Below are 22,851 nucleotides of genomic sequence, written 5' to 3'. Positions count from 1 at the left end.
GAAAGCCAATGGGATCCTGGGGTGCATCAAGAAGAGTGTGGCCAGCAGGGCGAGGGAGGTTCTCCTTCCCCTCTACACTGCCCTGGTGAGGCCCCATCTGGAGTACTGTGTCCAGTTCTGGGCTCCCCACTTCAAGAAAGATGAGGAGCTACTGGAGAGAGTCCAGCGCAGGGCTATGAGGATGAGGAGGGGACTGGAGCATCTCCCCTACGAGGAGAGGTTGAGGGAACTGGGCTTGTTCAGCCTGGAGAAGAGAAGGCTGCGAGGGGACCTTCGAAATGCCTCTAAATATCTGCAGGGTGGGTGTCAGGAGGATGGGGCCAAGCTCTTTTCAGTGGTGCCCAGTGACAGGACAAGGGGCAATGGGCACAAACTGGAGCAGAGGAAGCTCCAGCTGAACCCGAGGAAGAACTTCTTCCCTGTGAGGGTGACGGAGCCCTGGCCCAGGCTGCCCAGGGAAGTTGTGGAGTCTCCTTCTCTGGAGATGTTCAGGACCCGCCTGGACAAGGTCCTGTGCAGCCTGCTGTAGGTGACCCTGCTTCGGCAGGAGGGTTGGACTAGATGACCCACAGAGGTCCCTTCCAACCCCTACTATTCTGTGTGATTCTGTGATTCTGTAACCCTCTGTAGTGGCCAGAGGGAGACAGGCACTTTTAAGGTGATTCATCTCATGATCTTAGAGGTGCATCCTGCGCCAGTGCCCTTGGACCCTGAGGGGTATCCGGTGACCGCCGAGGCGTACGGCTGCCGGGCAGACAGGCCCAGTGGCCAGTGGTGTCTGAAGTGCATGGTTGTTTTGCAAACTGTACCCTAGATACTTGCTTTATATGTGAGAACGTTTGTGAAAATGCTGCTAAGCAGAAGTTCTTCAAGGTTCGATCAAGCCACAAACAGCTGCTATTAAAGGGGATCTGTTGTGTGAAAGAGCATCTTCACCCAGTCATGGATCATAAATTGGAAAAGTATTGATTAAATATGAAATACTTGCCCATAAGGAGCTCCGTTTTGCTTGTGAAAGCGGAGTCGATGACTCGGGAAGTCCCTCCAAACCCGCGCCCCGCGGCGTGACGCCCGCGCAGGTGAGCTGTCGGGGCTGTCTGCAGGCAGAGCGCTGTCAGGAGGGGGCTCGAGGTCGGGGGGGTTCGTGCAGCTGCAGGGCTCGGTGGGGTGTCTGTGGGGTGTCTGTGGGGTTCGTATGGCTCGTGAGCGTGGAGTGTGATGTCCCACGGACGTCTGCTTTGTTCGTCCCCTGGAGTGCTGCGAGCCTGATGCTGGCGCAGGATTCCCAGCCAGTAACGCTGCGCACGCCCTGCGCAGGGGGTTCGAAATGCTGGAGTTGGTCTGCGTCAGGGAGGGCTGGAAGCAGGCCTGATAGAGACGCCCAGGACTGGGTCACCAGCACGGCATCCAGGCACAACCCGGCAATAAATACAGGAAAAAAAAAAATCACACGTAGCTCTTAATCGTGCAAGGACAGCGTGCGTCTGGCTGCAGCGACAGGGAGCGGTTCCTGCCGGGGGGGACGGCAGCTTCGTGTTCCCAGCCTGCCCGCCGCGACGCGCACCGGGAGCGCTGCCTCGCCGAATCCCGCCCGATTCTGTGGAATTCCAGATCAGCGAAAATAGCAAAAGCCAAACAGTGGCAATGGGGTTGCAGCTGGCTCGCGTCGGCAGCCCTTCGGCAGCTGTCCTGTCACACCCACAGCGACAGGCTCATACGCCGTGCAGTCAGTTGACTTCATGATAAAAATCACTACTAAAAGCAAGGAGCTAGGTGAAAAATAAGCAGGGGTTGGTTGGTTGGTTGGTGGGTTGGGTTTTTGGAGAAGAAACGCTCTGAATTATTTGCGTATTACACAGCTGGTTCAGAATCCCAGGGATTTGTGACAGAAGATCAAAGCATCTCAGGTTCACATCTCCAAATTTCTGGAGACAAAGGTGGTTAACCCTCGACGGACAAAGAAAGCAGAACGGAGGAAATATTTCAACAAAAATGTGAAGGAAAGAAATGCATTGCGGCGGGGAGGCTGAGGGAAAAGAAAATCTCTGTCAGACGTCCAAGATAGCTCCCGCGCCATCTGCTCCAGCAGCAGGAGCTAAAAACACTTGTGGGTCTGCAGAGCTGTCACGGTCCCCGCCGAGTCTCCCCTGAGCAGGCTCCGGACGGCGCAGAGGGTGGGAGCAGCGCGTGTCCCTGCGCGGAGCGGGAGCCCGGCGGCTGCGGGTGCTGGCCAGGGGGGCAGAGGGACCGTGGTGGTGGTGGGCACACGTGGTTTAGGGCTACGAGGATGAGGAGGGGCCTGGAGCATCTCTCCTGCGAGGAGAGGCTGAGGGAGCTGGGCTTGTCCAGCCTGGAGAAGAGGAGGCTGCGAGGGGACCTTCGAAATGCCTCTAAATATCTGCAGGGTGGGGGTCAGGAGGATGGGGCCAGACTCTTTGCAGTGGTGCCCAGCGCCAGGACAAGGGGCAACGGGCACAAACTGGAGCAGAGGAAGCTCCAGCTGAACCCGAGGAAGAACTTCTTCCCTCTGAGGGTGACGGAGCCCTGGCCCAGGCTGCCCAGGGAGGCTGTGGAGTCTCCTTCTCTGGAGATATTCCAGCCCCGGCTGGACACGGTGCTGTGCAGCCTGCTCTGGGTGACCCTGCTTGGGCAGGGGGTGGGACTGGGTGACCCCAGGGGTCCCTTCCAACCCCTACTATTCTGTGATTCTGTGGAGGCTCCCAGGCATTGCGGCTGTTATAGCAACAGGCCCAAGGCACCATGGAGAGCTTCTGTGTTTTCCCTGGAGATGAGCGACGCGCCGAGCGTGCTGTGGGGTGCGGAGAGGCTGGCAGCATTGCCCGGCCGCGCTGCGGGGAGCGTGAGTCGCGCTTCAGACCGGTTACCCTGGGCGCTTGGAGACAGGGCTCGGCGCTGGTCCTTGCTGGTTCCTGGAGGCTCCGTGTTGGACTAGATGACCCACAGAGGTCCCTTCCAACCCCGACCATTCTGTGATTCTGTGGTGACTCGGGCTCTTTATTGCTGCGTGCGGCAACCTCTGTCGGGATCCTGGGGTGCATCACGAGGAGTGTGGGCAGCAGGGCGAGGGAGGTTCTCCTCCCCCTCTGCTCTGCCCTGGGGAGGCCCCATCTGCAGTGCTGGGTCCAGTGCTGGGCTCCCCAGTTCCAGAAAGATGAGGAGCTACTGGAGAGAGTCCAGCGCAGGGCTGCGAGGATGAGGAGGGGACTGGAGCATCTCTGCTACGAGGAGAGGCTGAGGGAGCTGGGCTTGTTCAGCCTGGAGAAGAGAAGGCTGAGAGGGGACCTTAGAAATGCCTCTAAATATCTGCAGGGGGGGGGGTCAGGAGGCCGGGGCCAGACTCTTTGCAGTGGTGCCCAGCGCCAGGACAAGGGGCAACGGGCACAAACTGGAGCAGAGGAAGCTCCAGCTGAAGCCGAGGAAGAACTTCTTCCCTCTGAGGGTGACGGAGCCCTGGCCCAGGCTGCCCAGAGGGGCTGTGGAGTCTCCTTCTCTGGAGATATTCCAGCCCCGCCTGGACGCGGTGCTGTGCCCCCTGCTCTGGGTGACCCTGCTTGGGCAGGGGGTGGGCTGGGGGATCCCCGGGGGTCCCTGCCAACCCTGCCACGCTGAGATTCTGTGTTCCTGCGTGCTGGGCAGGCAGCTCGCCGGGCTGGCTGTGCCTCTGCTCTGCGGGGCGGGAGGGGAGGGCGAGAAGGGGAGCGTCGAGGCAGCGTCAGCAGCAGAATGCAGGAGTGAGCAAGCTGCGCGGAGAGGAGGAGATGAGTAAATGGATGTGGTTGTTTATGCAGGACTCAGCTGGCAAGCACGCAGAGTGAGCCGGGGAGCGGAGTCAGAAGGGTGAGTTGCAGGTAGTGAAGAAAACGCCTGCCAAGAATCTGCTTTCCTCCCACCTCTCCCATCAGTGGTCCCTCCTGAGTGCTGATTTTCTTGCTGAGAAGCAATAGGAGACGTCATTTTACACAGGGAACAGACATTATTGCTGCTGTTCCGGGGAATGGGGCTGTAGAGACAGCCAGCTTGGGAACCAGAACTGGGAGGAAGCCGCTCTGCTTCTGTTGCAGGATCCAAGGATGGTTCAGGCTGGAAGGAGGAGGACTGTGGTCCAACCTCCAGCTCAGAGCAGGGTCAGCTGTGAGATCAGAGCACGTTGCTCAGGGTTTTATCCAGTCTGGTCTCGAAAGCCTCCGGGGATGGGGACTGCACACCCTTCCTGGGCATCTGAGCCGCTGCTTGACTGCCCTCATCATAAAATCTCTGCTTTTACCCAGCCAGGACCTCTCATTTCAGTTTTGCCCATTGCCTCTTGTCCTCCCACCATGTGCTGCCATGAAAAGCCTGGCTTTACCTTCTTGATAACCTCCCCGTCAGAGGCAGAAGGCCCCAGAAGCCGTTCCTTCTGCAGCTGAACAAGCCGGCTCCCTCAGCCTCCCCAGACAGAGCGAGGGCTCCAGCCCTGACCGCCAAGCTCTTTGCAGTGGTGCCCAGCGCCAGGACAAGGGGCAACGGGCACAAACTGGAGCAGAGGAAGCTCCAGCTGAAGCCGAGGAAGAACTTCTTCCCTCTGAGGGTGACGGAGCCCTGGCCCAGGCTGCCCAGAGGGGCTGTGGAGTCTCCTTCTCTGGAGATATTCCAGCCCCGCCTGGACGCGGTGCTGTGCCCCCTGCTCTGGGTGACCCTGCTTGGGCAGGGGGTTGGGTGGGGGATCCCCAGGGGTCCCTGCCAACCCTGCCATGCTGGGGTTCTGTGAGTCAGGGGTGGGCGCAGCAAAGGGCTTGGTGGAGAGGGGCAGGCTCGTGCGAGGGCCGGAGCGGGCTACCCTGGCTAACCTGCATCCGTGCACGTACTTGCTGTACTGATGGGTTTTTCCTCGTATTGGTTTACTCAGCAAGGTTGTCGCACTCTTTCGCTGTTACAAGTACCAGAAAAAGCTCTCGCTGCGCACCCAGGTATTAAATTCATGCTAAGAATGGCGGAATCTGGCTTCCTTGGGCACTTCCAATTCTTGAAATACGTCACTTGAGCTTCTGCTAGACCCCGCTTCGGGGCTCCGTCTGGCGCGCTGAAGCATGTGTAACCCCTCGGGGGGAGGGGGGGAGCGCGGCACGAGCACCGCGAGCGGGGAGCGCGTGGCGGCGGCGCTGCGTGCTGTGAGCGGCCGTCTCACGCGGCGGCTGCTGCGTGTCGGGAGGTTCCATCGAGCCAGCGTTCGGTTCCGTCACCGTCGCGCTGCTCTGGAGAGGGCTCGGCCTGGCTGGAAGGTGTCGGGCACAGCTGTGTGATGGGTTTACAGCGGTGTGGGAGATGGTGGGAGCCCGTGGCCGCCCTTCTGCGCCAAGCGAACATCAGCCAAGGGCCAGACTGCAAACGCTTGCGCCAAGCAAATAAACGATGAAGTGGAAAGTCACCTCAGAAGGAAGGTGGGGTGGGAGGAAGAAAGGGGTGTCCTACATCCAATTTGCAGCGACTGGCACGCTCTGGGTTCCCTGGGGACATCCCCTCTGACTCCACTGTTCCTCTTGTTTTCCAGGTGAAGACGAGAAACTTGCTGCTTCTTTGCTAGATGGGAAGTTTCCCCGGAGCACATCGATGCAAGACACTGTTAGGGAAGGACATGGGATTCCACCACCACCTCAAACAGCCCCACCCCCACCTCCTTCTCCATATTACTTCGACACAGGCCCCCCTCCATCCTTCTCACCACCTCCACCCCCAGGAAGAGCTTATGATACCATAAGGTCAAGCTTTAAGCCAAGCCTGGAGGCTAAACTCCATGGACTCCCGCAGGTCATTAGCGCAGCCGAGATGTACGATCAGGCAAGGACTTCCATTCCTTACCCTGAAAGGCAGAAGAGGGCCCGATCCATGATAATCCTACAAGATTCCTCTCATCTTCCCGTGGAGCCGACAGAGATCCCCCGGCCTGGCCCATCTGCAACCCCTCCGGAGAAGCTGAAGAGGAAGGGGAGAGTGATTGACAACCCTTACGCCAACATGGGTCAGTTCAACGTCAGCCTGTTTGCTCCCACCAAGCCACAGAGGAAGAAGAGTCCTCTCGTTAAGCAGTTACAGGTGGAGGATGCACAGGAGAGAGCAACGCTGTCCATCACCGGAGGCTTTACGAGGGAGCCCTCTCCCACCCGCCGGAGCCATCGCCTGAGCGGAGTGGAGTATCAGCACCACGCCGGCATTGCTCAGGTTGAAGCCACGAGCATCCCCTTCGCCACTGCCATCGCCGGAGTCATGAAGGACAGAGACCGTCGTCTGGATGAGAGGCGGAAATCCACTGTCTTCCTCTCGGTTGGGGCCATTGAAGGAACCCCCCCCAGCAGCGACATGCCATCCTTGCAGCAGTCCAGGTCCATTGATGAGCGGTTGTTAGGAAGCCGAGATGTACTACTGCCTTCCCCTGTCTCAGCTTTAAAGCCATTAATTAGCAGCTCATCCTCAACCTTCATCCACCCCCTAACAGGAAAACCCTTGGATCCGAACTCGCCACTGGCGCTTGCGCTGGCCGCAAGGGAACGGGCCCTCTCAACTCAAGTCCCATCCCGGTCGCCCACCCCGATCCACAGCCCAGACTCAGAGAGAGCAGCACCCCTGTTTGTGGACATCCAAACCAAAGAACCAGAGAGGGGGGAGTTGGAGAGCTTAGTGTCCCCTGCGTACTCCCCTGGAGGCAAAGGGGCCGTCGGGACCGACTCTGGGACTTTGGCCCCTGCGAAGAGCCAGTGGGGGACTCCATCCACCCTGAGAAAAGAGACTGAGGCAAGAGCAGAAACACCTGGGAAGGAGGAGAAGAAACAAGAAGACAAGAAGTCCATGATTATTAGCATAGTGGATACATCACAGCAGAAGACCGCTGGCCTCATCATGGTCCATGCCACAAGTAACGGCCAAGACGAGATAGGACTTGAGATAAAAGAGGAGAAGCCAGCTGTCCCCGAAGCGTGCACAGAGCCGGCAGAGTCCCCCAAAGCAGAGACCCAGCCCAGTCCCGTGGGAAAGCCTCCGGTCAGTCCAGCCTCGGACAAGACGCTGGGACAAGGGAGTTCGGAGGAAGAGGTGGAGCCCTACACGGTCACCCTCCCGCCAGCTCAGTTGTCCTCAAGTGACGAAGAGACCAGGGAGGAGCTGGCCAAGATAGGGCTGGTGCCTCCACCAGACGAGTTTGCGAACGGGGTACTGGTCACCACCCCTGGCACACCGATCAGCCACCTGGCTACGCCTAGCACGCCATCCATACCAGCGGCAGCAGTAGCACCTTCTACCACTGGCGGAACACCCTCAGGGAAGCCCTCTGATGCCCCCGTAGCCCCAGAGTCTGCTGCAGACTCGGGAGTGGAAGAGGTGGACACCAGAAGTTCAAGTGACCATCACCTGGAGACCACAAGCACCATCTCTACGGTCTCCAGCATGTCTACGTTGTCCTCAGAAAGCGGGGAGCCTACTGACACATACACTTCCTTTGCGGATGGACAAACTTTTATACTCGAGAAGCCACCAGTGCCTCCAAAGCCAAAACTCAAGTCCCAGCTCAGCAAGGGGCCAGTTACTTTCAGGGACCCACTTTTGAAGCAGTCTTCGGACAGCGAGCTCATCTCCCAGCAACATGCGGCCACTCTGGCGTCAGCCAGCATTGGCCGGCCACGCTACCTCTTTCAGAGAAGGTCCAAGCTATGGGGGGACCCCATGGAGAGCAGGCCGATCCATGGGGCTGACGATGACAAGCCAACTGTGATCAGTGAGCTAAGTTCCCGACTACAGCAGCTGAACAAGGATACACGGTCACTGGGGGAGGAACCGGCCGGGTCCACGTTAGATCCCGGGAAGAAGTCGCCTGTGGTCGCGGCACGGTAAGATGCTGGTGGCCGGCCGGGGCCGGGGCGGGCGCGGGGCTTCGCGCCCGGGGACGGGGAGGTGCTCCCGCAGAGCGTCGCTGTGCCGAGCGATCCCGGCGGCGTGTCGGGGCGTCTCAGAGACGGCGGGACCTCTGGGCAGAGCCGATGCTGACGTGGTTGCCAGCAGCCGGTGCGACCTGTTCACGGCTCCTCTCCACGCCCTGCACACGCAGCGAGCTCGCGCGGCTGCGTTTCCCCGAGAGCTGCCCGCCTGCTGTGTCCTCCCGCTCCGTCTCGTGCCGTTGTTCAGCCGCGGGGTTTAGCCCTGGGTTTCACTTCTGAATGTTTGCTCCTGAGCGGTGAAGAGCAGCGTGTGTCTCTCTGGTGCTTCTCATCTCGAAGGGTCTCGAGACCTTGTCGGGCTGTGTGTCAGAGCGCTGATCGGTGGCCGTGGCGAGGGTGCTCTGCAGCGGCGGAGCTCGGCGCCGTTTCTGCAACGAGCCGGCTCCGGTGCCCGGCACGGAGGCGCTTGGCAGGGCGCAGCGCGGGGCGTCGCGCGGCCGCGGGCAGGGGGTGCAGCCGGGCGTCCCTGCCGTGTCGCGCCGAGCGCGGCGCCGGGTCACGCACGTCTCTGTGCCGGCTCGGAGGTGTCTGCGCAGCGCTCAGGTGCTGTAGATCCTCGCACCCCTTGTTCTTCTCCTCCTCCACGCACAGACCTGCGCGGAGCCCGGCTGGCCCGGGAGCTCTGAAAGGCAGAGGGACCCCGGGACGCGCAGGAGCCGCTTGCTCTGACAAAGTCCTGCTCGGGTTCCCTCGTCCCCACGGCACCCGGGAGATGCCGGTTCCCTGTCCCGCGCCGGAGCTGTGACCATCACGCTCCCCGAGCAGCACGGACCTCTCCGTGTCCCTCGCACTGCCCTGCGTGTCCTCGGTGCCGGGCCACCCACCGACCTGCCGGCACCCGGCGCCTGCTCTGACCGGCTGCCCCCGCGGCGGCAGCCCCTTTTCCCCTCGCTTTCACCCCGATTACCCACCTAACCGTAAAACCAAACCAAAAAACTCTAAATCAGAGCCTGAGATTTGGAGCGAACCCTCACAAGGCTTTGAAATCCGCAGTTACGACGGAAGCAACCCGGCACCCCGCACCCCGCTCTGCCGCGGCCGCCGTCCGCAGGTGCCACCGGCAGCGAGGTGCCGGTTCGGCAGGGAGCTCCGAGCTAACGGGGGCCCTGCTTGTGGAGAGCTTTTCCCAGCCAGATCCTCGCAGCGAAGGGTTACGAGTCCACGTGGTGCTGGGGACATTTCAAGCTGCGTCACGGGGGACAGAACGTCCTGTCGTGACATGCGCCCGGGGAGGGTTCCTGTAGCTCCATCCTCGAGCTGCTCCCCTCTCCCTGCCACGGCCCGAGTTGGCAGTGCCAGCCCGGCTGCGCTGCTGATCCACCTCGTGGTGGGTGCCAAAGCCGTGGTTATGACCATGGCATGGAGTAAAATCTGTGGGTCTCGCCCTGGCTGATCCACCTCGTGGTGGGTGCCAAAGCCGTGGTTACGGCCATGGCATGGAGTAAAATCTGTGGGTCTCGCCCTGGCTGATCCACCTCGTGGTGGGTGCCAAAGCCGTGGTTATGACCATGGCGTGGAGTGAAATCTGCGGGTCTCGCCCTGTTCTGTCTCTCCGGACTTACCCCCAGACGCAGATCCTGGTGTCTCCGACGTGGTCCCTTCCCACGGGAACCACGGGGTCCTGTGCTGAGCGCACGTAGTTTAATTGCATCTGGGGACCCTTCTGAGATCAGGCACGCCACCCCTGATTTATGATATTCATAAAAAGTGCTGACTGTGCGCATCTGCAGTGACACCAGAGGACTTGGACGTTCTCAGCTTCCAGCAGCAACCAGGCACGGCATCTCCCCAGCTTACCGGTGCCCGGCATGGGCCCTGCGCTGGTCGCTGCTGGGGGCCCGGCTGGGCCTCCCTCACCCGGCCGTGGTGGAGGGGCTCGGGGTCGCCTGCCCTCAGCCCACCTCGGTCCCCCAGAGCCGGCAGTGAAAGCACCTCTGACTCCCCGCTGCCCGTCCTCGTTCCTCCCGTGTCCCTCCGGTCCCGTGCAGGCTGAGCTGCCGGTCCCCGTGCCACCCCCGGCAGAGTGCAAATACCCCCGGGTTCCAGGGGGCTTCTCCATCCTCTCTTTAACCCCTCGTGTCCCCCCACTGCTCCCCTTCCATCCCTCTGCTTCCAGAGGCCGTGTCCGTCCCTCGCCGCTCCCGGAGCAGCCGCCCCTGCCGCAGCCGCCCGTCCTCGCGCCTCCTCCCCGCTCCCGCCCGGCCGCCAGGCGCTTGGCTCTTGCGACGGCCCCGCAGAGTGAAACGTTCTCGCTCCTTTTGCCCAAAGCCTTGGCCTTTCATCTCCGGAATTTTTCTGCCCCTGGTTGATGTCAAAGGCTTGAAATATTTCCCAGGCAGCCAGCGGTGAATAGAGCACGTAACGGTGTCGGCCACCCTCCCTCGTCGTGAAAACGCCTCTCTTGTATGAAACTGCTGTGAATTCAGAAAATGATGTAAAGAGCAGTTGGAGAAGCTGCGATGACCCAGTTTGGGACACGTTGTCCAGTCCCTGGGCCTGTCCCGAGATCGGCAGCGGTACCGAAGCCTCCCGCGGCGGCCACCCCTCGACGCGGCCGTGCTGCGGAGGGCGGGGGGCCGTGCCGGCGCGGTCGCCGCTGCCAGCCCGGAGCAACCCCTCGGGGGGCTGCACCCCTTCAGCCGGGCTGCGTCCCGAGCCCCGAGGAGCCCCTCCACGGCACCCAGCATTTTCTGCCGTGCTGACATTCAGCTCTGCTCCAGAAAGGGCCGGGAGCCGAACCGCAGCTCTCACCGAGAGCCGGAGGTGTCCTGGAGCTCCCCGGCGCTCGGGGACGAGGAGGTGCCCTCGGAGGGGCGCGGGCAGGCGCTGCTGGAGCAGCCGCCGTGGGGTTTCTGTCCAAGCACGTTAAATTCTGAATTTACAGCGGTTGCACCCAAGAGCAGGTGACGTCTCTGCACGTGGTGGCGGTGGCGCAGGCCCCGGCGCGTGTCTCTTGCAGAGGGCTGTGAGGGTCCCGGCTGGGGACCCCCAGCAACAGAAGACCCAAAGCGCTTTCTGCGTGACACTGACTCTGGCTGCGCTCCTTCCGAGACGGTCTCCCACGGGAGGACGAGTGCCCAGGGGGAAGCAGGCCAGGAGACGCCGGCACGGGAACGGGAGGTCAGGGTTGAGGCGGTCGCTAGAGACAGCGGCGACTCCATCCTCCCGGCTCCTCGGGCCCTGCGCGGCCGCGCGGGGCAAGGGCAGCTCTGCGGTGCCCGGGCGCTGCCCGACTCTGCCGCGCATCCTCACCGAGACGCCGTGGCTCGGCGGTGACGGAGACAGCAGAGCAGAGCGGTGGCTGCCATTCGTACTGTCCCCTGCGAGTGAGCCGTGACCCCTGATCAGTGACAGTGACAACAGAGCAGAGCGGTGGCTGCCATTCGTACTGTCCCCTGCGAGTGAGCCGTGACCCCTGAGCAGTGACAGCAGAGCAGAGCGGTGGCTGCCATTCGTACTGTCCCCTGGGAGCAGTGAGCCGTGACCCCTGAGCAGTGACAGCAGAGCAGAGCGGGGGCTGCCATTCGTGCTGTGCCCTGGGAGTGAGCCGTGACCCCTGAGCAGTGACAGTGACAGCAGAGCAGAGCGGTGGCTGCCATTCGTGCTGTCCCCTGCGAGTGAGCCGTGACCCCTGATCAGTGACAGTGACAACAGAGCAGAGCGGTGGCTGCCATTCGTACTGTCCCCTGCGAGTGAGCCGTGACCCCTGAGCAGTGACAGCAGAGCAGAGCGGTGGCTGCCATTCGCACTGTCCCCTGGAATGCGCCGTGACCCCTGAGCAGTGACAGTGACAGCAGAGCAGAGTGGTGGCTGCCATTCGTGCTGTCCCCTGGGAGTGAACCGTGACCCCTGAGCAGTGACAGTGACAGCAGAGCAGAGCGGTGGCTGCCATTCGCACTGTCCCGTGGGAGTGAGCCGTGACCCCTGAGCAGTGACAGCAGAGCAGAGCGGTGGCTGCCATTCGTGCTGTCCCCTGGGAGTGAGCCGTGACCCGTGAGCTGGGGACACGGGGACTTCGCTCTGCTGGGAGCTGCCCTGACGATCGCGCTGACGCAGCGTGTCTCCGACGGCGTGACGGGGATCCTCGAAGCTCCGCTGGCCCGACCCAGGTGGCCTCTGCCAGGCTGAGCTGCAGGAGAGCGACCTGGCGTCCCGGCGTCTCTCCGGGTCGAACTTCCCAGCCTCCCGCGGACGGAGCTCACGCGGCGGCCGAGGACCCCCCAGCTCGGAGCTGCTGCCGTCCCCCGGGCCGGACTCGCGCTGTGACAGCCATTGCCACAATAAAGCTAACGCTGGCTACCGAGAGGTGTGCGCGTCTCTGATCGGCGCTCCGGCGAGTCGCGCCTGGCCATGCGGATGCCGGCGGCAGAGCCGCGGCGGTACCGGCAGCTGCGCTCTGCGCCGCAGGGTGACTCACGCCCGCGACGCGCGGCACCGGACCCGCTGCCGAGGTGGCTTCCGTCCGCGGCGTCCCCTCGTCCTGTGCCTGCCCGCGGCCGTCCCGCCTCGCCGGGCTTGCGTCGATGCGCAGCGTCGCGCTCCGGTCTCGGCCTCCCGGCTCTGCTGCCGGCGCCGGGGCTGAGCTCGCCGGGCCTCGAGCCGGAAGCATCTCGGGTGCCAGCACGGTCCCGGTTTGGGGCCGCAGCGAACGCAGCCGGGAGCCTGGGTTGGAGGGTGCTCTGCACAGGGGGGTTGCTGGTTTGCTTGCTTGTTGATCCTTAAGCAGCAGCCGAACACGCCAAATGTGTCACGTGAAGCAGGGTTTTAGGCGCAAAACTTGAGTTTTTCAGGTGCTGTTCTGCAAACCCACGACTGCTTTTTATTTCTGCAGATTGGAAAGAGAGGGAGAAGAACAATAACCCGTTAGGCATTTAGCTCCCAGGGTGAAGCTACCCCCTTCTCTATAGACTCACCAATTAATTCTGTTTCGGTTACGTGGCGTCACTTTTCCGGTGCGAGCTTTCAGCCGCTGCAGATCACAGAATCACAGAATCACAGAATGGTGGGGGTTGGCAGGGACCTCTGTGGGTCACCCAGCCCAACCCCCTGCCCAAGCAGGGTCACCCACAGCCCTGCTCCCCTGTCGGTGTTGCGTCTCCGCGTGGTGCCTGAGCCGGTGCCCGAAGCAGAGCTGGGCTCGCTTTCCGCACTCGAGGGCACTGCCCGTGGAGCTGCCGAAGAGCTGGGGGTGGGCACTGGGGGGGCCCGGCTGAGATCTGCGCTGCCCAGCGCCGTCCCTCGAGGGACTTCGGGGCAGGCGGGACGTCCTCGGTGCGGCGCTGGGGCTGGGCTCCGGTGTGGTGGTGCTCCCAGGCAGGTGACAGCAGCGTCCTTAGGCCAGGTCAAGCAGGGTGTCCCAGCAAGCTGTCCCCGAGCACCCCACCTTCCCGCACGCGCCTCACGCAGCCACCGACGAGGAGGGCAAAGCTGCAGACCATGGCAGAGGCTGGGCGGCCTCCGTCCTGCTTCCCCGCCGCAGCTGGACTGCGCGACGCTTAGTGCATCCCTGTAAAAATGGCAGCAAAAATGCGTCCTTCGCTCCGTGGACTCCCCTGCCCGTGGGAGGAGGCTTCTGCTCGTGGAGGCGTGCTGCGGCGGGGCCACCGGCACTGTGACGGGGCCACCAGCACTGCGATGGGGCCACCGACAGTGCGATGGGGCCACCGGCACTGCAGCGGGACCACCGGCACTGCAGTGGGGCCACTGGCACTGCAGTGGGGCCACCAGCACTGCGATGGGGCCACTGGCACAGTGATGGGGCCACCAGCTCTGCCGTGTGGCCACCAACAGTGCAATGGGGCCACCAGCACTGCAGCGGGACCACCGGCACTGCGATGGGGCCACTGGCACTGCAGTGAGACCATTGGCACTGCGATGGGGCCACCAGCACTGCAATGAGGCCGCTACCACTGCGATGGGGCCACCAGCTCTGCCGTGTGGCCACCGGCACAGCAATGGGGCCACCAGCACTGCAACGGGACCACCGGCACTGCGGTGGGGCCACTGGCATTGCGATGGGGCCACCAGCTCTGCCGTGTGGCCACCAGCACTGCGATGGGGCCACTACCACTGCGATGGGGCCACCAGCTCTGCCGTGTGGCCACCGGCACAGCAATGGGGCCACCAGCACTGCAACGGGACCACCGGCACTGCGGTGGGGCCACTGGCATTGCGATGGGGCCACCAGCACTGCAGTGAGACCATTGGCACTGCGATGGGGCCACCAGCTCTGCCGTGTGGCCACCAGCGCTGCGTCAGGGCTCGCCACGCGTGCTGCTGGCAGCTCGGAGCCGGTGCCGGAGGATGCTCTCCGTCCTGGCTGCCACGGCGTTGTCCCCGCGCTCCCCCCGGGGACATGGGGACAACGCTGCCGCGTGCTTGTCCAGGGCGAGACCTGGGGAGAGCAGTGAGGGGCTGTCCAGACCTGGGTGGGAAGAGCTCTGCGTCCCGCCGGGACTGCGTCAGTGCCGGAGTGGCCCAAGAAAGGGAAGAGTTAAAGCCCGAAGGGCTCACTCGTTGCTGAGTCCACCTCCAGGAAGGTCCCACGACGCAGTCGTGCCATCACCCAAGCGCAGGAGAGCTGTGAGGGCTGTTCCTTCCATGGCTTCAGCGGGCTGGGTGTCACAGAAGCAAGGCTTTTCCTTCTGTGTGGAGAAGTCCGAAAGGACCCGTTCAGATTTCGGCTGCTTTGGCAACGAGCAGGAGGCGAAGCGGCGGCGCGGGAAGCGTGCCCTGGGTGCCAAGAAGGCCGATGGGATCCTGGGGTGCATTAGGAGCAGCGTGAGCAGCAGGTCCAGAGAGGTTCTCCCTCCCTTCTGCTCTGCCCTGCTGAGGCCTCATCTGGAGTACTCTGTCCAGTGCTGGGCTCCCCAGTTCCAGAAAGATGAGGAGCTACTGGAGAGAGTCCAGCGCAGGGCTGCGAGGATGAGGAGGGGACTGGAGCATCTCTCCTACGAGGAAAGGCTACTGTAGGTGACCCTGCTTCGGCAGGGGGGTTGGACTAGATGACCCACAGAGGTCCCTTCCAACCCCTACCACTCTGTGATTCTGTGATTCTGTGATTTGGTGGGTGTGTACCCTTCTCCAGGGGACAACCACGCGTTCCCCAGGGGACAACCACGCATCCCCCTCGGCCGGCCAGCCCGCCCGGGGGCTGCCGAGTGCCCGGGGGCTGCCAAGTGCCTCCAAGCCGCACGGCGCTGGGCTAGGTCCTGGCGCTGGGACAGCTCGGTCCTCCCTCGGCGCTGCTGGTGGTGACCCCGGCAGCTGCCGACGGTGCTTTCCACCGGCAGCCGCCTGCTCGGCCGGGCAGACCCTGCCGGGAGCAGCACAGCTTCGCTCCGGGGCGGCCGCGCTCTTTGCACGGCTCCCGGCCCCTTCTCCCATCCCGCCTGCAGCCGCCTCGCCCGCGCGGAAGGGATGGAAGCCTGGGGGAAAGCCGTGAGCGCCCGACGTTTGCAGCCACCGTGGCAGAGCCGACCGTTGCTGACAGCCCCGGCGCGGTGAGGGCCATGGCCATGACGAGGAGCCCCGGCTCGGAGGCGAGAGGAGGCTGCTTGCTCCCTCCCGACAGCGGGATCGGGCGATGGCCGCGGTCTGGAAAGCTCGGCAGAGCAGCCCGGTGGGTGCGGGGTCTCTCCTGGCTCCTCGCGTCCCACCTGCTCGCTGGGGCGAGTCCTGGGGCCGGCGCAGACCTCCGCAGGGCACCCGGGCGGTCTGTGGACCGGAGGAGCTGTGGTTGTCCCCTCTGGGAAGCGTGAGGCCCTGGTGATGTTCTGCTGACCTTCAGCCGGAGCTGTCACCGTCACCAGAGCCAAACACTGAACGCGGCGACTGGGTGAGGGCAGAAGAGATGTTGAACTGCATTTGCTGCTCGTGCTTGTTCTTGCTGTGGGGCATTTTTTTCTCATGCACATGTTGTGTCCTTCCCCTCCCTCTTCTGCCCTTCCCCAGCCTCTGTCCTGCCCCTTCCCCCTCCCTTCCCCGCCTCCGCTCCCCTCCCAGCCGTCACCCAGAGCTCGGTGCAGGCTTTGGCTGTCGAATTCATGCCGTTATGAGTGTCCCATCTCCTGCAGCAGGCACACGAACGGAACCTCAGCCGGCGTGGACCATCCCGACCTTCACCGGCCCCAAAAGCCCCGCATCGGCCATTTCCCGGTCCCCGCGCTGCCCCCGGGACGGCCCCTGCCCCAGAGCTGCCCCGGGCTCGGCCGCGCGCCCCGGACGGTGAAGCCCCTCTGCCCGGCTGGCCCCAGCGCGGCGAGGGCACCGCTGCACCGCGCACGACCGCACCGGAGCCCTGCCGAGGTGCCCGGGCATGGCGGTGCGGCCGCGCTCCTGCCACGCTGCTGGGTCTCGGCCCCACGCCGGCCTCGGGCCGCGTGATGGAGTCCGTTCGCTCTTCTCCACCTCGCCGCTGCCCCGGACCGGAGCTAACGTTCTCTCTCATTGCCTCTCTTCCTGCTCTCCATCTGCATGTCCGCGCTGCTCTGTCTAGATCCGCCCGGGGCCTCCGGAGGGTGGGCGAGCTGTGTAAGTGAGCACCTTCTCATCCCATGGCCACCCCGCCTCGGCTCCCGCGCATGCTGTGGTGTCCCCCGCTGTGCCAGTGGCATGTCCGCGTCCCCGTGCCGCGCTGTCGTGTGCCGCTGCTCGGAGGTCGCGACTGAGGAAATTCCCTCGGGGTTCCCCGGGGTCCCTGGCGTGGCCCGAGGTGGCATGGCCGCGCTGCAGCCGCGTCCAGCACGGGCTGGGGGTCCCAGCAGGCAGAGGAGGCAGCATCTCACGCTCTTGCTACCCCGCGATGATAGGGCCGTCCCGGGCAGGGGTCCAGCTGCCAGCGGGGAGGGGGCCGGGCAGAGACCTTGCTACAGGCACCTTGGAGCCGCCGGGCTCCACCCCAGGACCCACAGCAGGTGACGGACGGTGTCAGACCTCGGCCATGGAGAAGTGTTTGCCTGAAACAGCTGTGGGGAAATCACAGTAGAGAAAACTGACCCCCAGCCTTCTCCTAGCTGGTCAATGGCTGCCGCTGGAGAAGTCCTTGCTGGCAGAGCTCCTTGGCTAGTGACCACAGAAGGTCTCCATGTCCTTGCTGGCAGAGCTCCTTGGCCCATGTCCCCAGCAGGTCTCCATGTCCTTGCTGGCAGAGCTCCTTGGCCAGTGACCCCAGCAGGTCTCCATGTCCTTGCTGGCAGAGCTCCTTGGCCAGTGACCACAGAAGGTCTCCATGTCCTTGCTGAGAGCTCCTTGGCCAAAGACCCCAGCAGGTCTCCATGTCCTTGCTGGCAGAGCTCCTTGGCCAATGACTCCAGCAGGTCATGGTGTCCTTGCTGGCAGAGCTCCTTGGCCAAAGATCCCAGCAGGTCTCGGTGTCCTTGCTGGCAGAGCTCCTTGGCCAAAGACCCCAGCAGGTCTCAGTGTCCTTGCTGGCAGAGCTCCTTGGCCAATGACTCCAGCAGGTCATGGTGTCCTTGCTGGCAGAGCTCCTTGGCCAAAGAACCCAGCAGGTCTCGGTGTCCTTGCTGGCAGAGCTCCTTGGCCAAAGACCCCAGCAGGTCTCAGTGTCCTTGCTGGCAGAGCTCCTTGGCCCATGTCCCCAGCAGGTCTCGGTGTCCTTGCTGGCAGAGCTCCTTGGCCAGTGACCCCAGCAGGTCTCCATGTCCTTGCTGGCAGAGCTCCTTGGCCAATGACCCCAGCAGGTCTCAGTGTCCTTGCTGGCAGAGCTCCTTGGCCTGTGTCCCCAGCAGGTCACGGTGTCCTTGCTGGAAGAGCTCCTTGGCCAAAGATCCCAGCAGGTCTCGGTGTCCTTGCTGGCAGAGCTCCTTGGCCAATGACCCCAGCAGGTCATGGTGTCCTTGCTGGCAGAGCTCCTTGGCCCATGTCCCCAGCAGGTCTCCATGTCCTTGCTGGCAGAGCTCCTCGGCCCATGTCCCCAGCAGGTCTCCATGTCCTTGCTGGCAGAGCTCCTTGGCCAATGACCCCAGCAGGTCATGGTGTCCTTGCTGGCAGAGCTCCTTGGCCCATGTCCCCAGCAGGTCTCCTTTGCTGCCAGAGCTGCTGGAGTCCCTTCCCGAGCCCGTGGCTGATGAGCTGTGAGCGCTCACCGGGCTTGACCAGGCAGTGAGACCCCGAGAGAGGCCGCTTTGGCTGAGGGACAGGGACCTCTCCCTCCCCAGGAGGTGGCCTGCAGGCCTGGGTGGGCTCTGGGGGGTTGAGCTGGGGCACGTGCCCTGATCCGGGTGCCCACGGGCGAATTTCCCCAGTGTGCATGGCCAGCTGTGTGGTCTTGGTTGTGCTTCTTCCGTGTCTGTCTGCCTGTCCTGGTCTTTTTAGCCGTAGTGTCTGTGAGTCTGGCTGCCTCCATCCGTGTCGCTTCCCTGTGTGAACGCACCCCCAGAGCCCGCGCAGAGCTCCGGCCGGGCTCTTGTTTGATTTTCCTTGTCATTTTCTGCCAAGTGCTGAATTTCCAAGTCCGCGTCCCCTCCCCGGTGCCCAGCGGGACCGGGCCCGTCCCGGTTTCCCGACAGCCGCACGGACGCCTTCCCCGGGGACGGGGCTGTGACGCGCGGCCGGGTTACGCGGAGGTGGGGGGGACGCTCGGAAGCCATCTGAGACGCTTCAGCCCTTCTGGTGGAGCGAGAGGCTGTCGAGCCCCTGGGTCTGGCCGGCGACGGGGCACTGCTGGGGTGGGGGGTCCGTGCCTGGGGGTCCGCACGGCCAACCCGGCTGCGTTGGCGTGCGGCCGGCGGTGGGGGGTCCTCCGGCCACGCACATGGACGTGGCTTCGTGCGCCCGACCCTGTCGCTGCTGTCGCAGGGTGGCTGAGCCGGGGGGAGGTTCTGCCGCCCGGGACGGGGCGAATCACAGAATCACAGAATAGTAGGGGTTGGCAGGGCCCTCTGTGGGTCATCTAGTCCAACCCCCCTGCCCAAGCAGGGTCACCCAGAGCAGGCTGCACAGCACCGCGTCCAGGCAGGTCTTGAATATCTCCAGAGAAGGAGACTCCACAACCTCCCTGGGCAGCCTGGGCCAGGGCTCCGTCACCCTCAGAGGGAAGAAGTTCTTCCTCATGTTCAGACGGAACTTCCTGTGCCTCAGTTTGTGCCCGTTGCCCCTTGTCCTGTCACTGGGCACCACTGGAAAGAGCTTGGCCCCATCCTCCTGACACCCACCCTGCAGATATTTGTAGGCATTTATAAGGTCCCCTCACAGCCTTCTCTTCTTCAGGCTGAACAAGCCCAGCTCCCTCAGCCTCTCCTCGTAGGGGAGATGTTCCAGTCCTCTCACCATCCTCGTAGCCCTCCGCTGGACTCTCTCCAGTAGCTCTTCATCTTTCTTGAACTGGGGAGCCCAGCACTGGACACAGTACTCCAGATGAGGCCTCACCAGGGCAGTGTAGAGGGGCAGGAGAACCTCCCTCGTCCTGCTGGCCACACTCTTCTTGATGCACCCCAGGATCCCATTGGCTTTCTTGGCAGCCAGGGCACACTGCTGGCTCCTGGTCACCCTGTCGTCCACCAGGACACCCAGGTCCCTCTCCGCAGAGCTGCTCTCCAGCAGGTCCGCCCCAAGCCTGTACTGGTGCCTGGGGTTGTTCCTCCCCAATTCCGCCTGCTCAGCCCGTCCTCCGGCCCCGGCAGCCCCAGCGGGTCAGGAAGCATCGGGGGGGCACGGCTGGCGGCGCTGAATGGCAGCCGGCTGTCCCCGTCCCGCTGAGCCGGCGTCCCGGACAGTGGCACTGCCTGCTCCCGGCCAGCGCCGGCTGACCGGCCGTGCCCGTCAGCTGATGTTTCCTCCCCGCTGTTTGTCTGAAGGCTTCGGGCATTGTTTCGCCCGCGCCCGGCGTCCCTGCCCGGCCCGGCGAGCCCCGAGCATGGCCCCGGCGAGGGGCCGATGGCCGTGGCGCCGTGCCCGCGGGCAGGCATCGGCCCCGTGCCCGTGCTCGGGGTGCTGCAGCGGGCTGCGTGCCCCCCACGCTCCCCAAGCCCTGCGGCACTGCCCTGCGGCCGGGGAGCCGTGTCGGGAGAGGCAGGAGAGGGGAGCGGCAGCCCAGGACCCATCGCCAGTGGCGTTATTCCCGTTTACTGCCCGAAGGGGTGAGGGTTACGGTTACGGCTGGGCTTAAGGTTAGGGTTCAGATTAGGATTATTCGCTGCTGTCTTGGTCCAAGAAGTTCAGCGATGAGCTTGGCTGCGCAATCCGTGCGGGGTTTCCCAGGTGCCTGCTTAGCTGAGTACCTTTAACGCTTTCTTAGCGCAGGTTTTTGCGTTCAGTTCCCGGGAAGGGACGGGTGCTGAGCACCCCGGGTGTTTTTAGGGCGTGCTAGCGAGGAGACGCAGTTCTATCTGGAGTACTGGGTCCAGTTCTGGGCTCCCCAGTTCCAGAAAGATGAGGAGCTACTGGAGAGAGTCCAGCGGAGGGCTACGAGGATGAGGAGGGGACTGGAGCATCTCTGCTGCGAGGAGAGGCTGAGGGAGCTGGGCTTGTTCAGCCTGGAGAAGAGAAGGCTGCGAGGGGACCTTGGAAATGCCTCTAAATATCTGCAGGGTGGGGTCAGGAGGCCGGGGCCAGACTCTTTCCAGTGGTGCCCAGCGACAGGACAAGGGGCAACGGGCACAAACTGGAGCAGAGGAAGCTCCAGCTGAACCCGAGGAAGAACTTCTTCCCTCTGAGGGTGACGGAGCCCTGGCCCAGGCTGCCCAGGGAGGCTGTGGAGTCTCCTTCTCAGGAGATATTCCAGCCCCGGCTGGACAAGGTCCTGTGCAGCCTGCTCTGGGTGACCCTGCTTGGGCAGGGGGTGGGACTGGGTGACCCACAGAGGGCCCTTCAGACCCCGACCATTCTGTGTTTCTGTGATTCTGTGAAGTTTGTCCCCTGAGATGTAAACCCTGTGCCTGGTCCCCTGCGCGCGTGGCAGAGCCCAGGGACTGGGGCAGCGGGGCTGGAAGCTGAGCAGGGAAAAACAGACACAAATGTGCCCTCCCCCATCTCCTCGGAGACCAGCAAGGACCGAGAAATAGGAGGAGTCCCGAGTTCTTGTCTTCTGGGCACTTTCTGTTCTAGCACCTCACTGCCGAGCCGTTGGGTGCTGCCAGGGCCCGTTAAATGACAGCCGGGCATCGAATGCCGCAGCAGCCTTCAGCATCCCATCATCTTCTGTGCCGAGGCTGCGGGGCACAGCGGCACTCTGCTCCGGGTCAGGCGCCCGCGACGGTGAGCCAGGAGCTCGGGAGGAGACGGGACGGGCTGCTCTGCCCCAAAGACGGGTCCTGCTGACGTCTGTAGGACAGTGCGGGGAGCGAGGAAGGTCAGTGAGTCTTCCGAGGCCGGGGGAAGATGCTCCAACAGTGAACAGCAAGAATGACTGCTGTTCTGGGCGCAGAACTGTGGTCAGAGAGAAGAGGGAAATGATGAAGTGAGAGAGAAAAAAACCACAGTTTCAAAACAGGGAGGAGGTGTTACACTGAGAAGCCACAAAAGGGAATTTACCTCCAGGGTTTTCACGGCTGGCTGGCTTCTTCCCAAATCCATCCGCTGTATTTTGTTGGGATAGTGTCTTGTACGCAGTTTGGGAGAGCAAAAAAATGAGTAAACCCAGCAAAAGTGCCGTTTGCTCTCACCGGCCCGTCACGGGCTGCTGTGGGAGCTCTCCGTCAGAGGCACGGCGTCCGCAGAAGGGCCCGGGGCGGCGGACGGACATCGTCCCTGCAGCTTCGCACCACGTCTGAACGCAGCCTTGGGTTGCACCTCGCGCTGCAGCGGCTCCCGAAGCCTCGGAGCAGCAGCTTCGTCCTCCCGGGGTTCCCTGTCTTGTCGTGTCCCCCCCACACCCCCGCGGCTTCCCCACGTCAGTGGCCGGGTTTGTGTAGAGCGGAGAAGGGAAAAGCTGTTGCGTGTTACGGGGTGGTAAATGAGTAGCGGCAGGAGCCAGGGTTTCCTCGGTGATGCCACCCCGTTGCTTAGGTCTTCAGCTTTGTCCTCCCACAGCGAGGTAAACCAGTGACAATTGCCACGGCCTTCTGGAGGGGATTTTCCTGCTCTGCTTAAAGTGATTAGACAAGAACCCAGAAAATCGTTTGTTCAGCCTAACGCAGCTTCCTGCAGGTCCATCTGAGATGCTCCTCTGGTGAGAAGAGCTTCACCCCCCGCTTGTCTCCTCGGGCGTTTCCCAGGGCTGGCTGCTGTGCTTGGGGGGCACCCGGCTGCGCCTTGCTGCAGCCGGCCCCGCGTCACCTTCCAGCCCGACACCTCTGCCTTGCTTTCCGCTCATGCCTGCTTGCCTTTGCCTTCCACGGAGGTGTTTCGTTCTCCTGTCACAGAATCACAGAATCACAGCATGGTCGGGGTTGGAAGGGACCTCTGTGGGTCATCTAGTCCAACCCCCCTGCCGAAGCAGGGTCACCTACAGCAGGCTGCAGAGGACCTTGTCCAGGTGGGTCTTGAATATCTCCAGAGAAGGAGACTCCACAGCCTCCCTGGGCAGCCTGTTCCAGTGCTCCGTCACCCTCAGAGGGAAGAAGTTCTTCCTCATGTTCATGTTCATGTTCAGAGGGAAGAAGTTCTTCCTCATGTTCATGTTCATGTTCAGAGGGAAGAAGTTCTTCCTCATGTTCAGACGGAAAGCACGGGGTGTTTCGCGGGTGGTGTTTTCTGTGCGTGATGCTGTTCCCTGACCACAGCAGGTCCCTTCCAAACCCTCCTCTGCGATGCCGGCTGTGCAGCTCGGACCGGGGTTCGACCCGTTCTGGTGGGTCACGGCTCTCCTGGCAGCTGCCTGTACCACGCCGGCTGCTTCCAGCGGAGCCGCGGCAGCTCAGCCGGCCCCGTGCTGCAGCAGGCAGGAGGTCGCAGGTGAAGTGGCTGTGCA

General features: G+C 63.1%; 1 protein-coding gene across 1 annotated transcript in view; it reads left to right on the top strand.

Moving 5' to 3' along the window:
• Nucleotides 1-22,851, top strand: part of SHANK3 (SH3 and multiple ankyrin repeat domains 3) — a 386,587-nt gene that overhangs the window by 353,399 nt on the left and 10,337 nt on the right. The window contains exon 23 of the mRNA XM_075428667.1: nt 5,549-7,874. Coding sequence (XP_075284782.1) covers nt 5,549-7,874 — 2,326 coding nt within the window. The remainder of the gene's footprint in view (nt 1-5,548; nt 7,875-22,851) is intronic.

Source organism: Opisthocomus hoazin, chromosome 8 (genome assembly GCF_030867145.1).
Source record: "Opisthocomus hoazin isolate bOpiHoa1 chromosome 8, bOpiHoa1.hap1, whole genome shotgun sequence".
Taxonomy (NCBI): domain Eukaryota; kingdom Metazoa; phylum Chordata; class Aves; order Opisthocomiformes; family Opisthocomidae; genus Opisthocomus; species Opisthocomus hoazin.
This window is presented reverse-complemented; position numbering and strand designations above follow the sequence as displayed.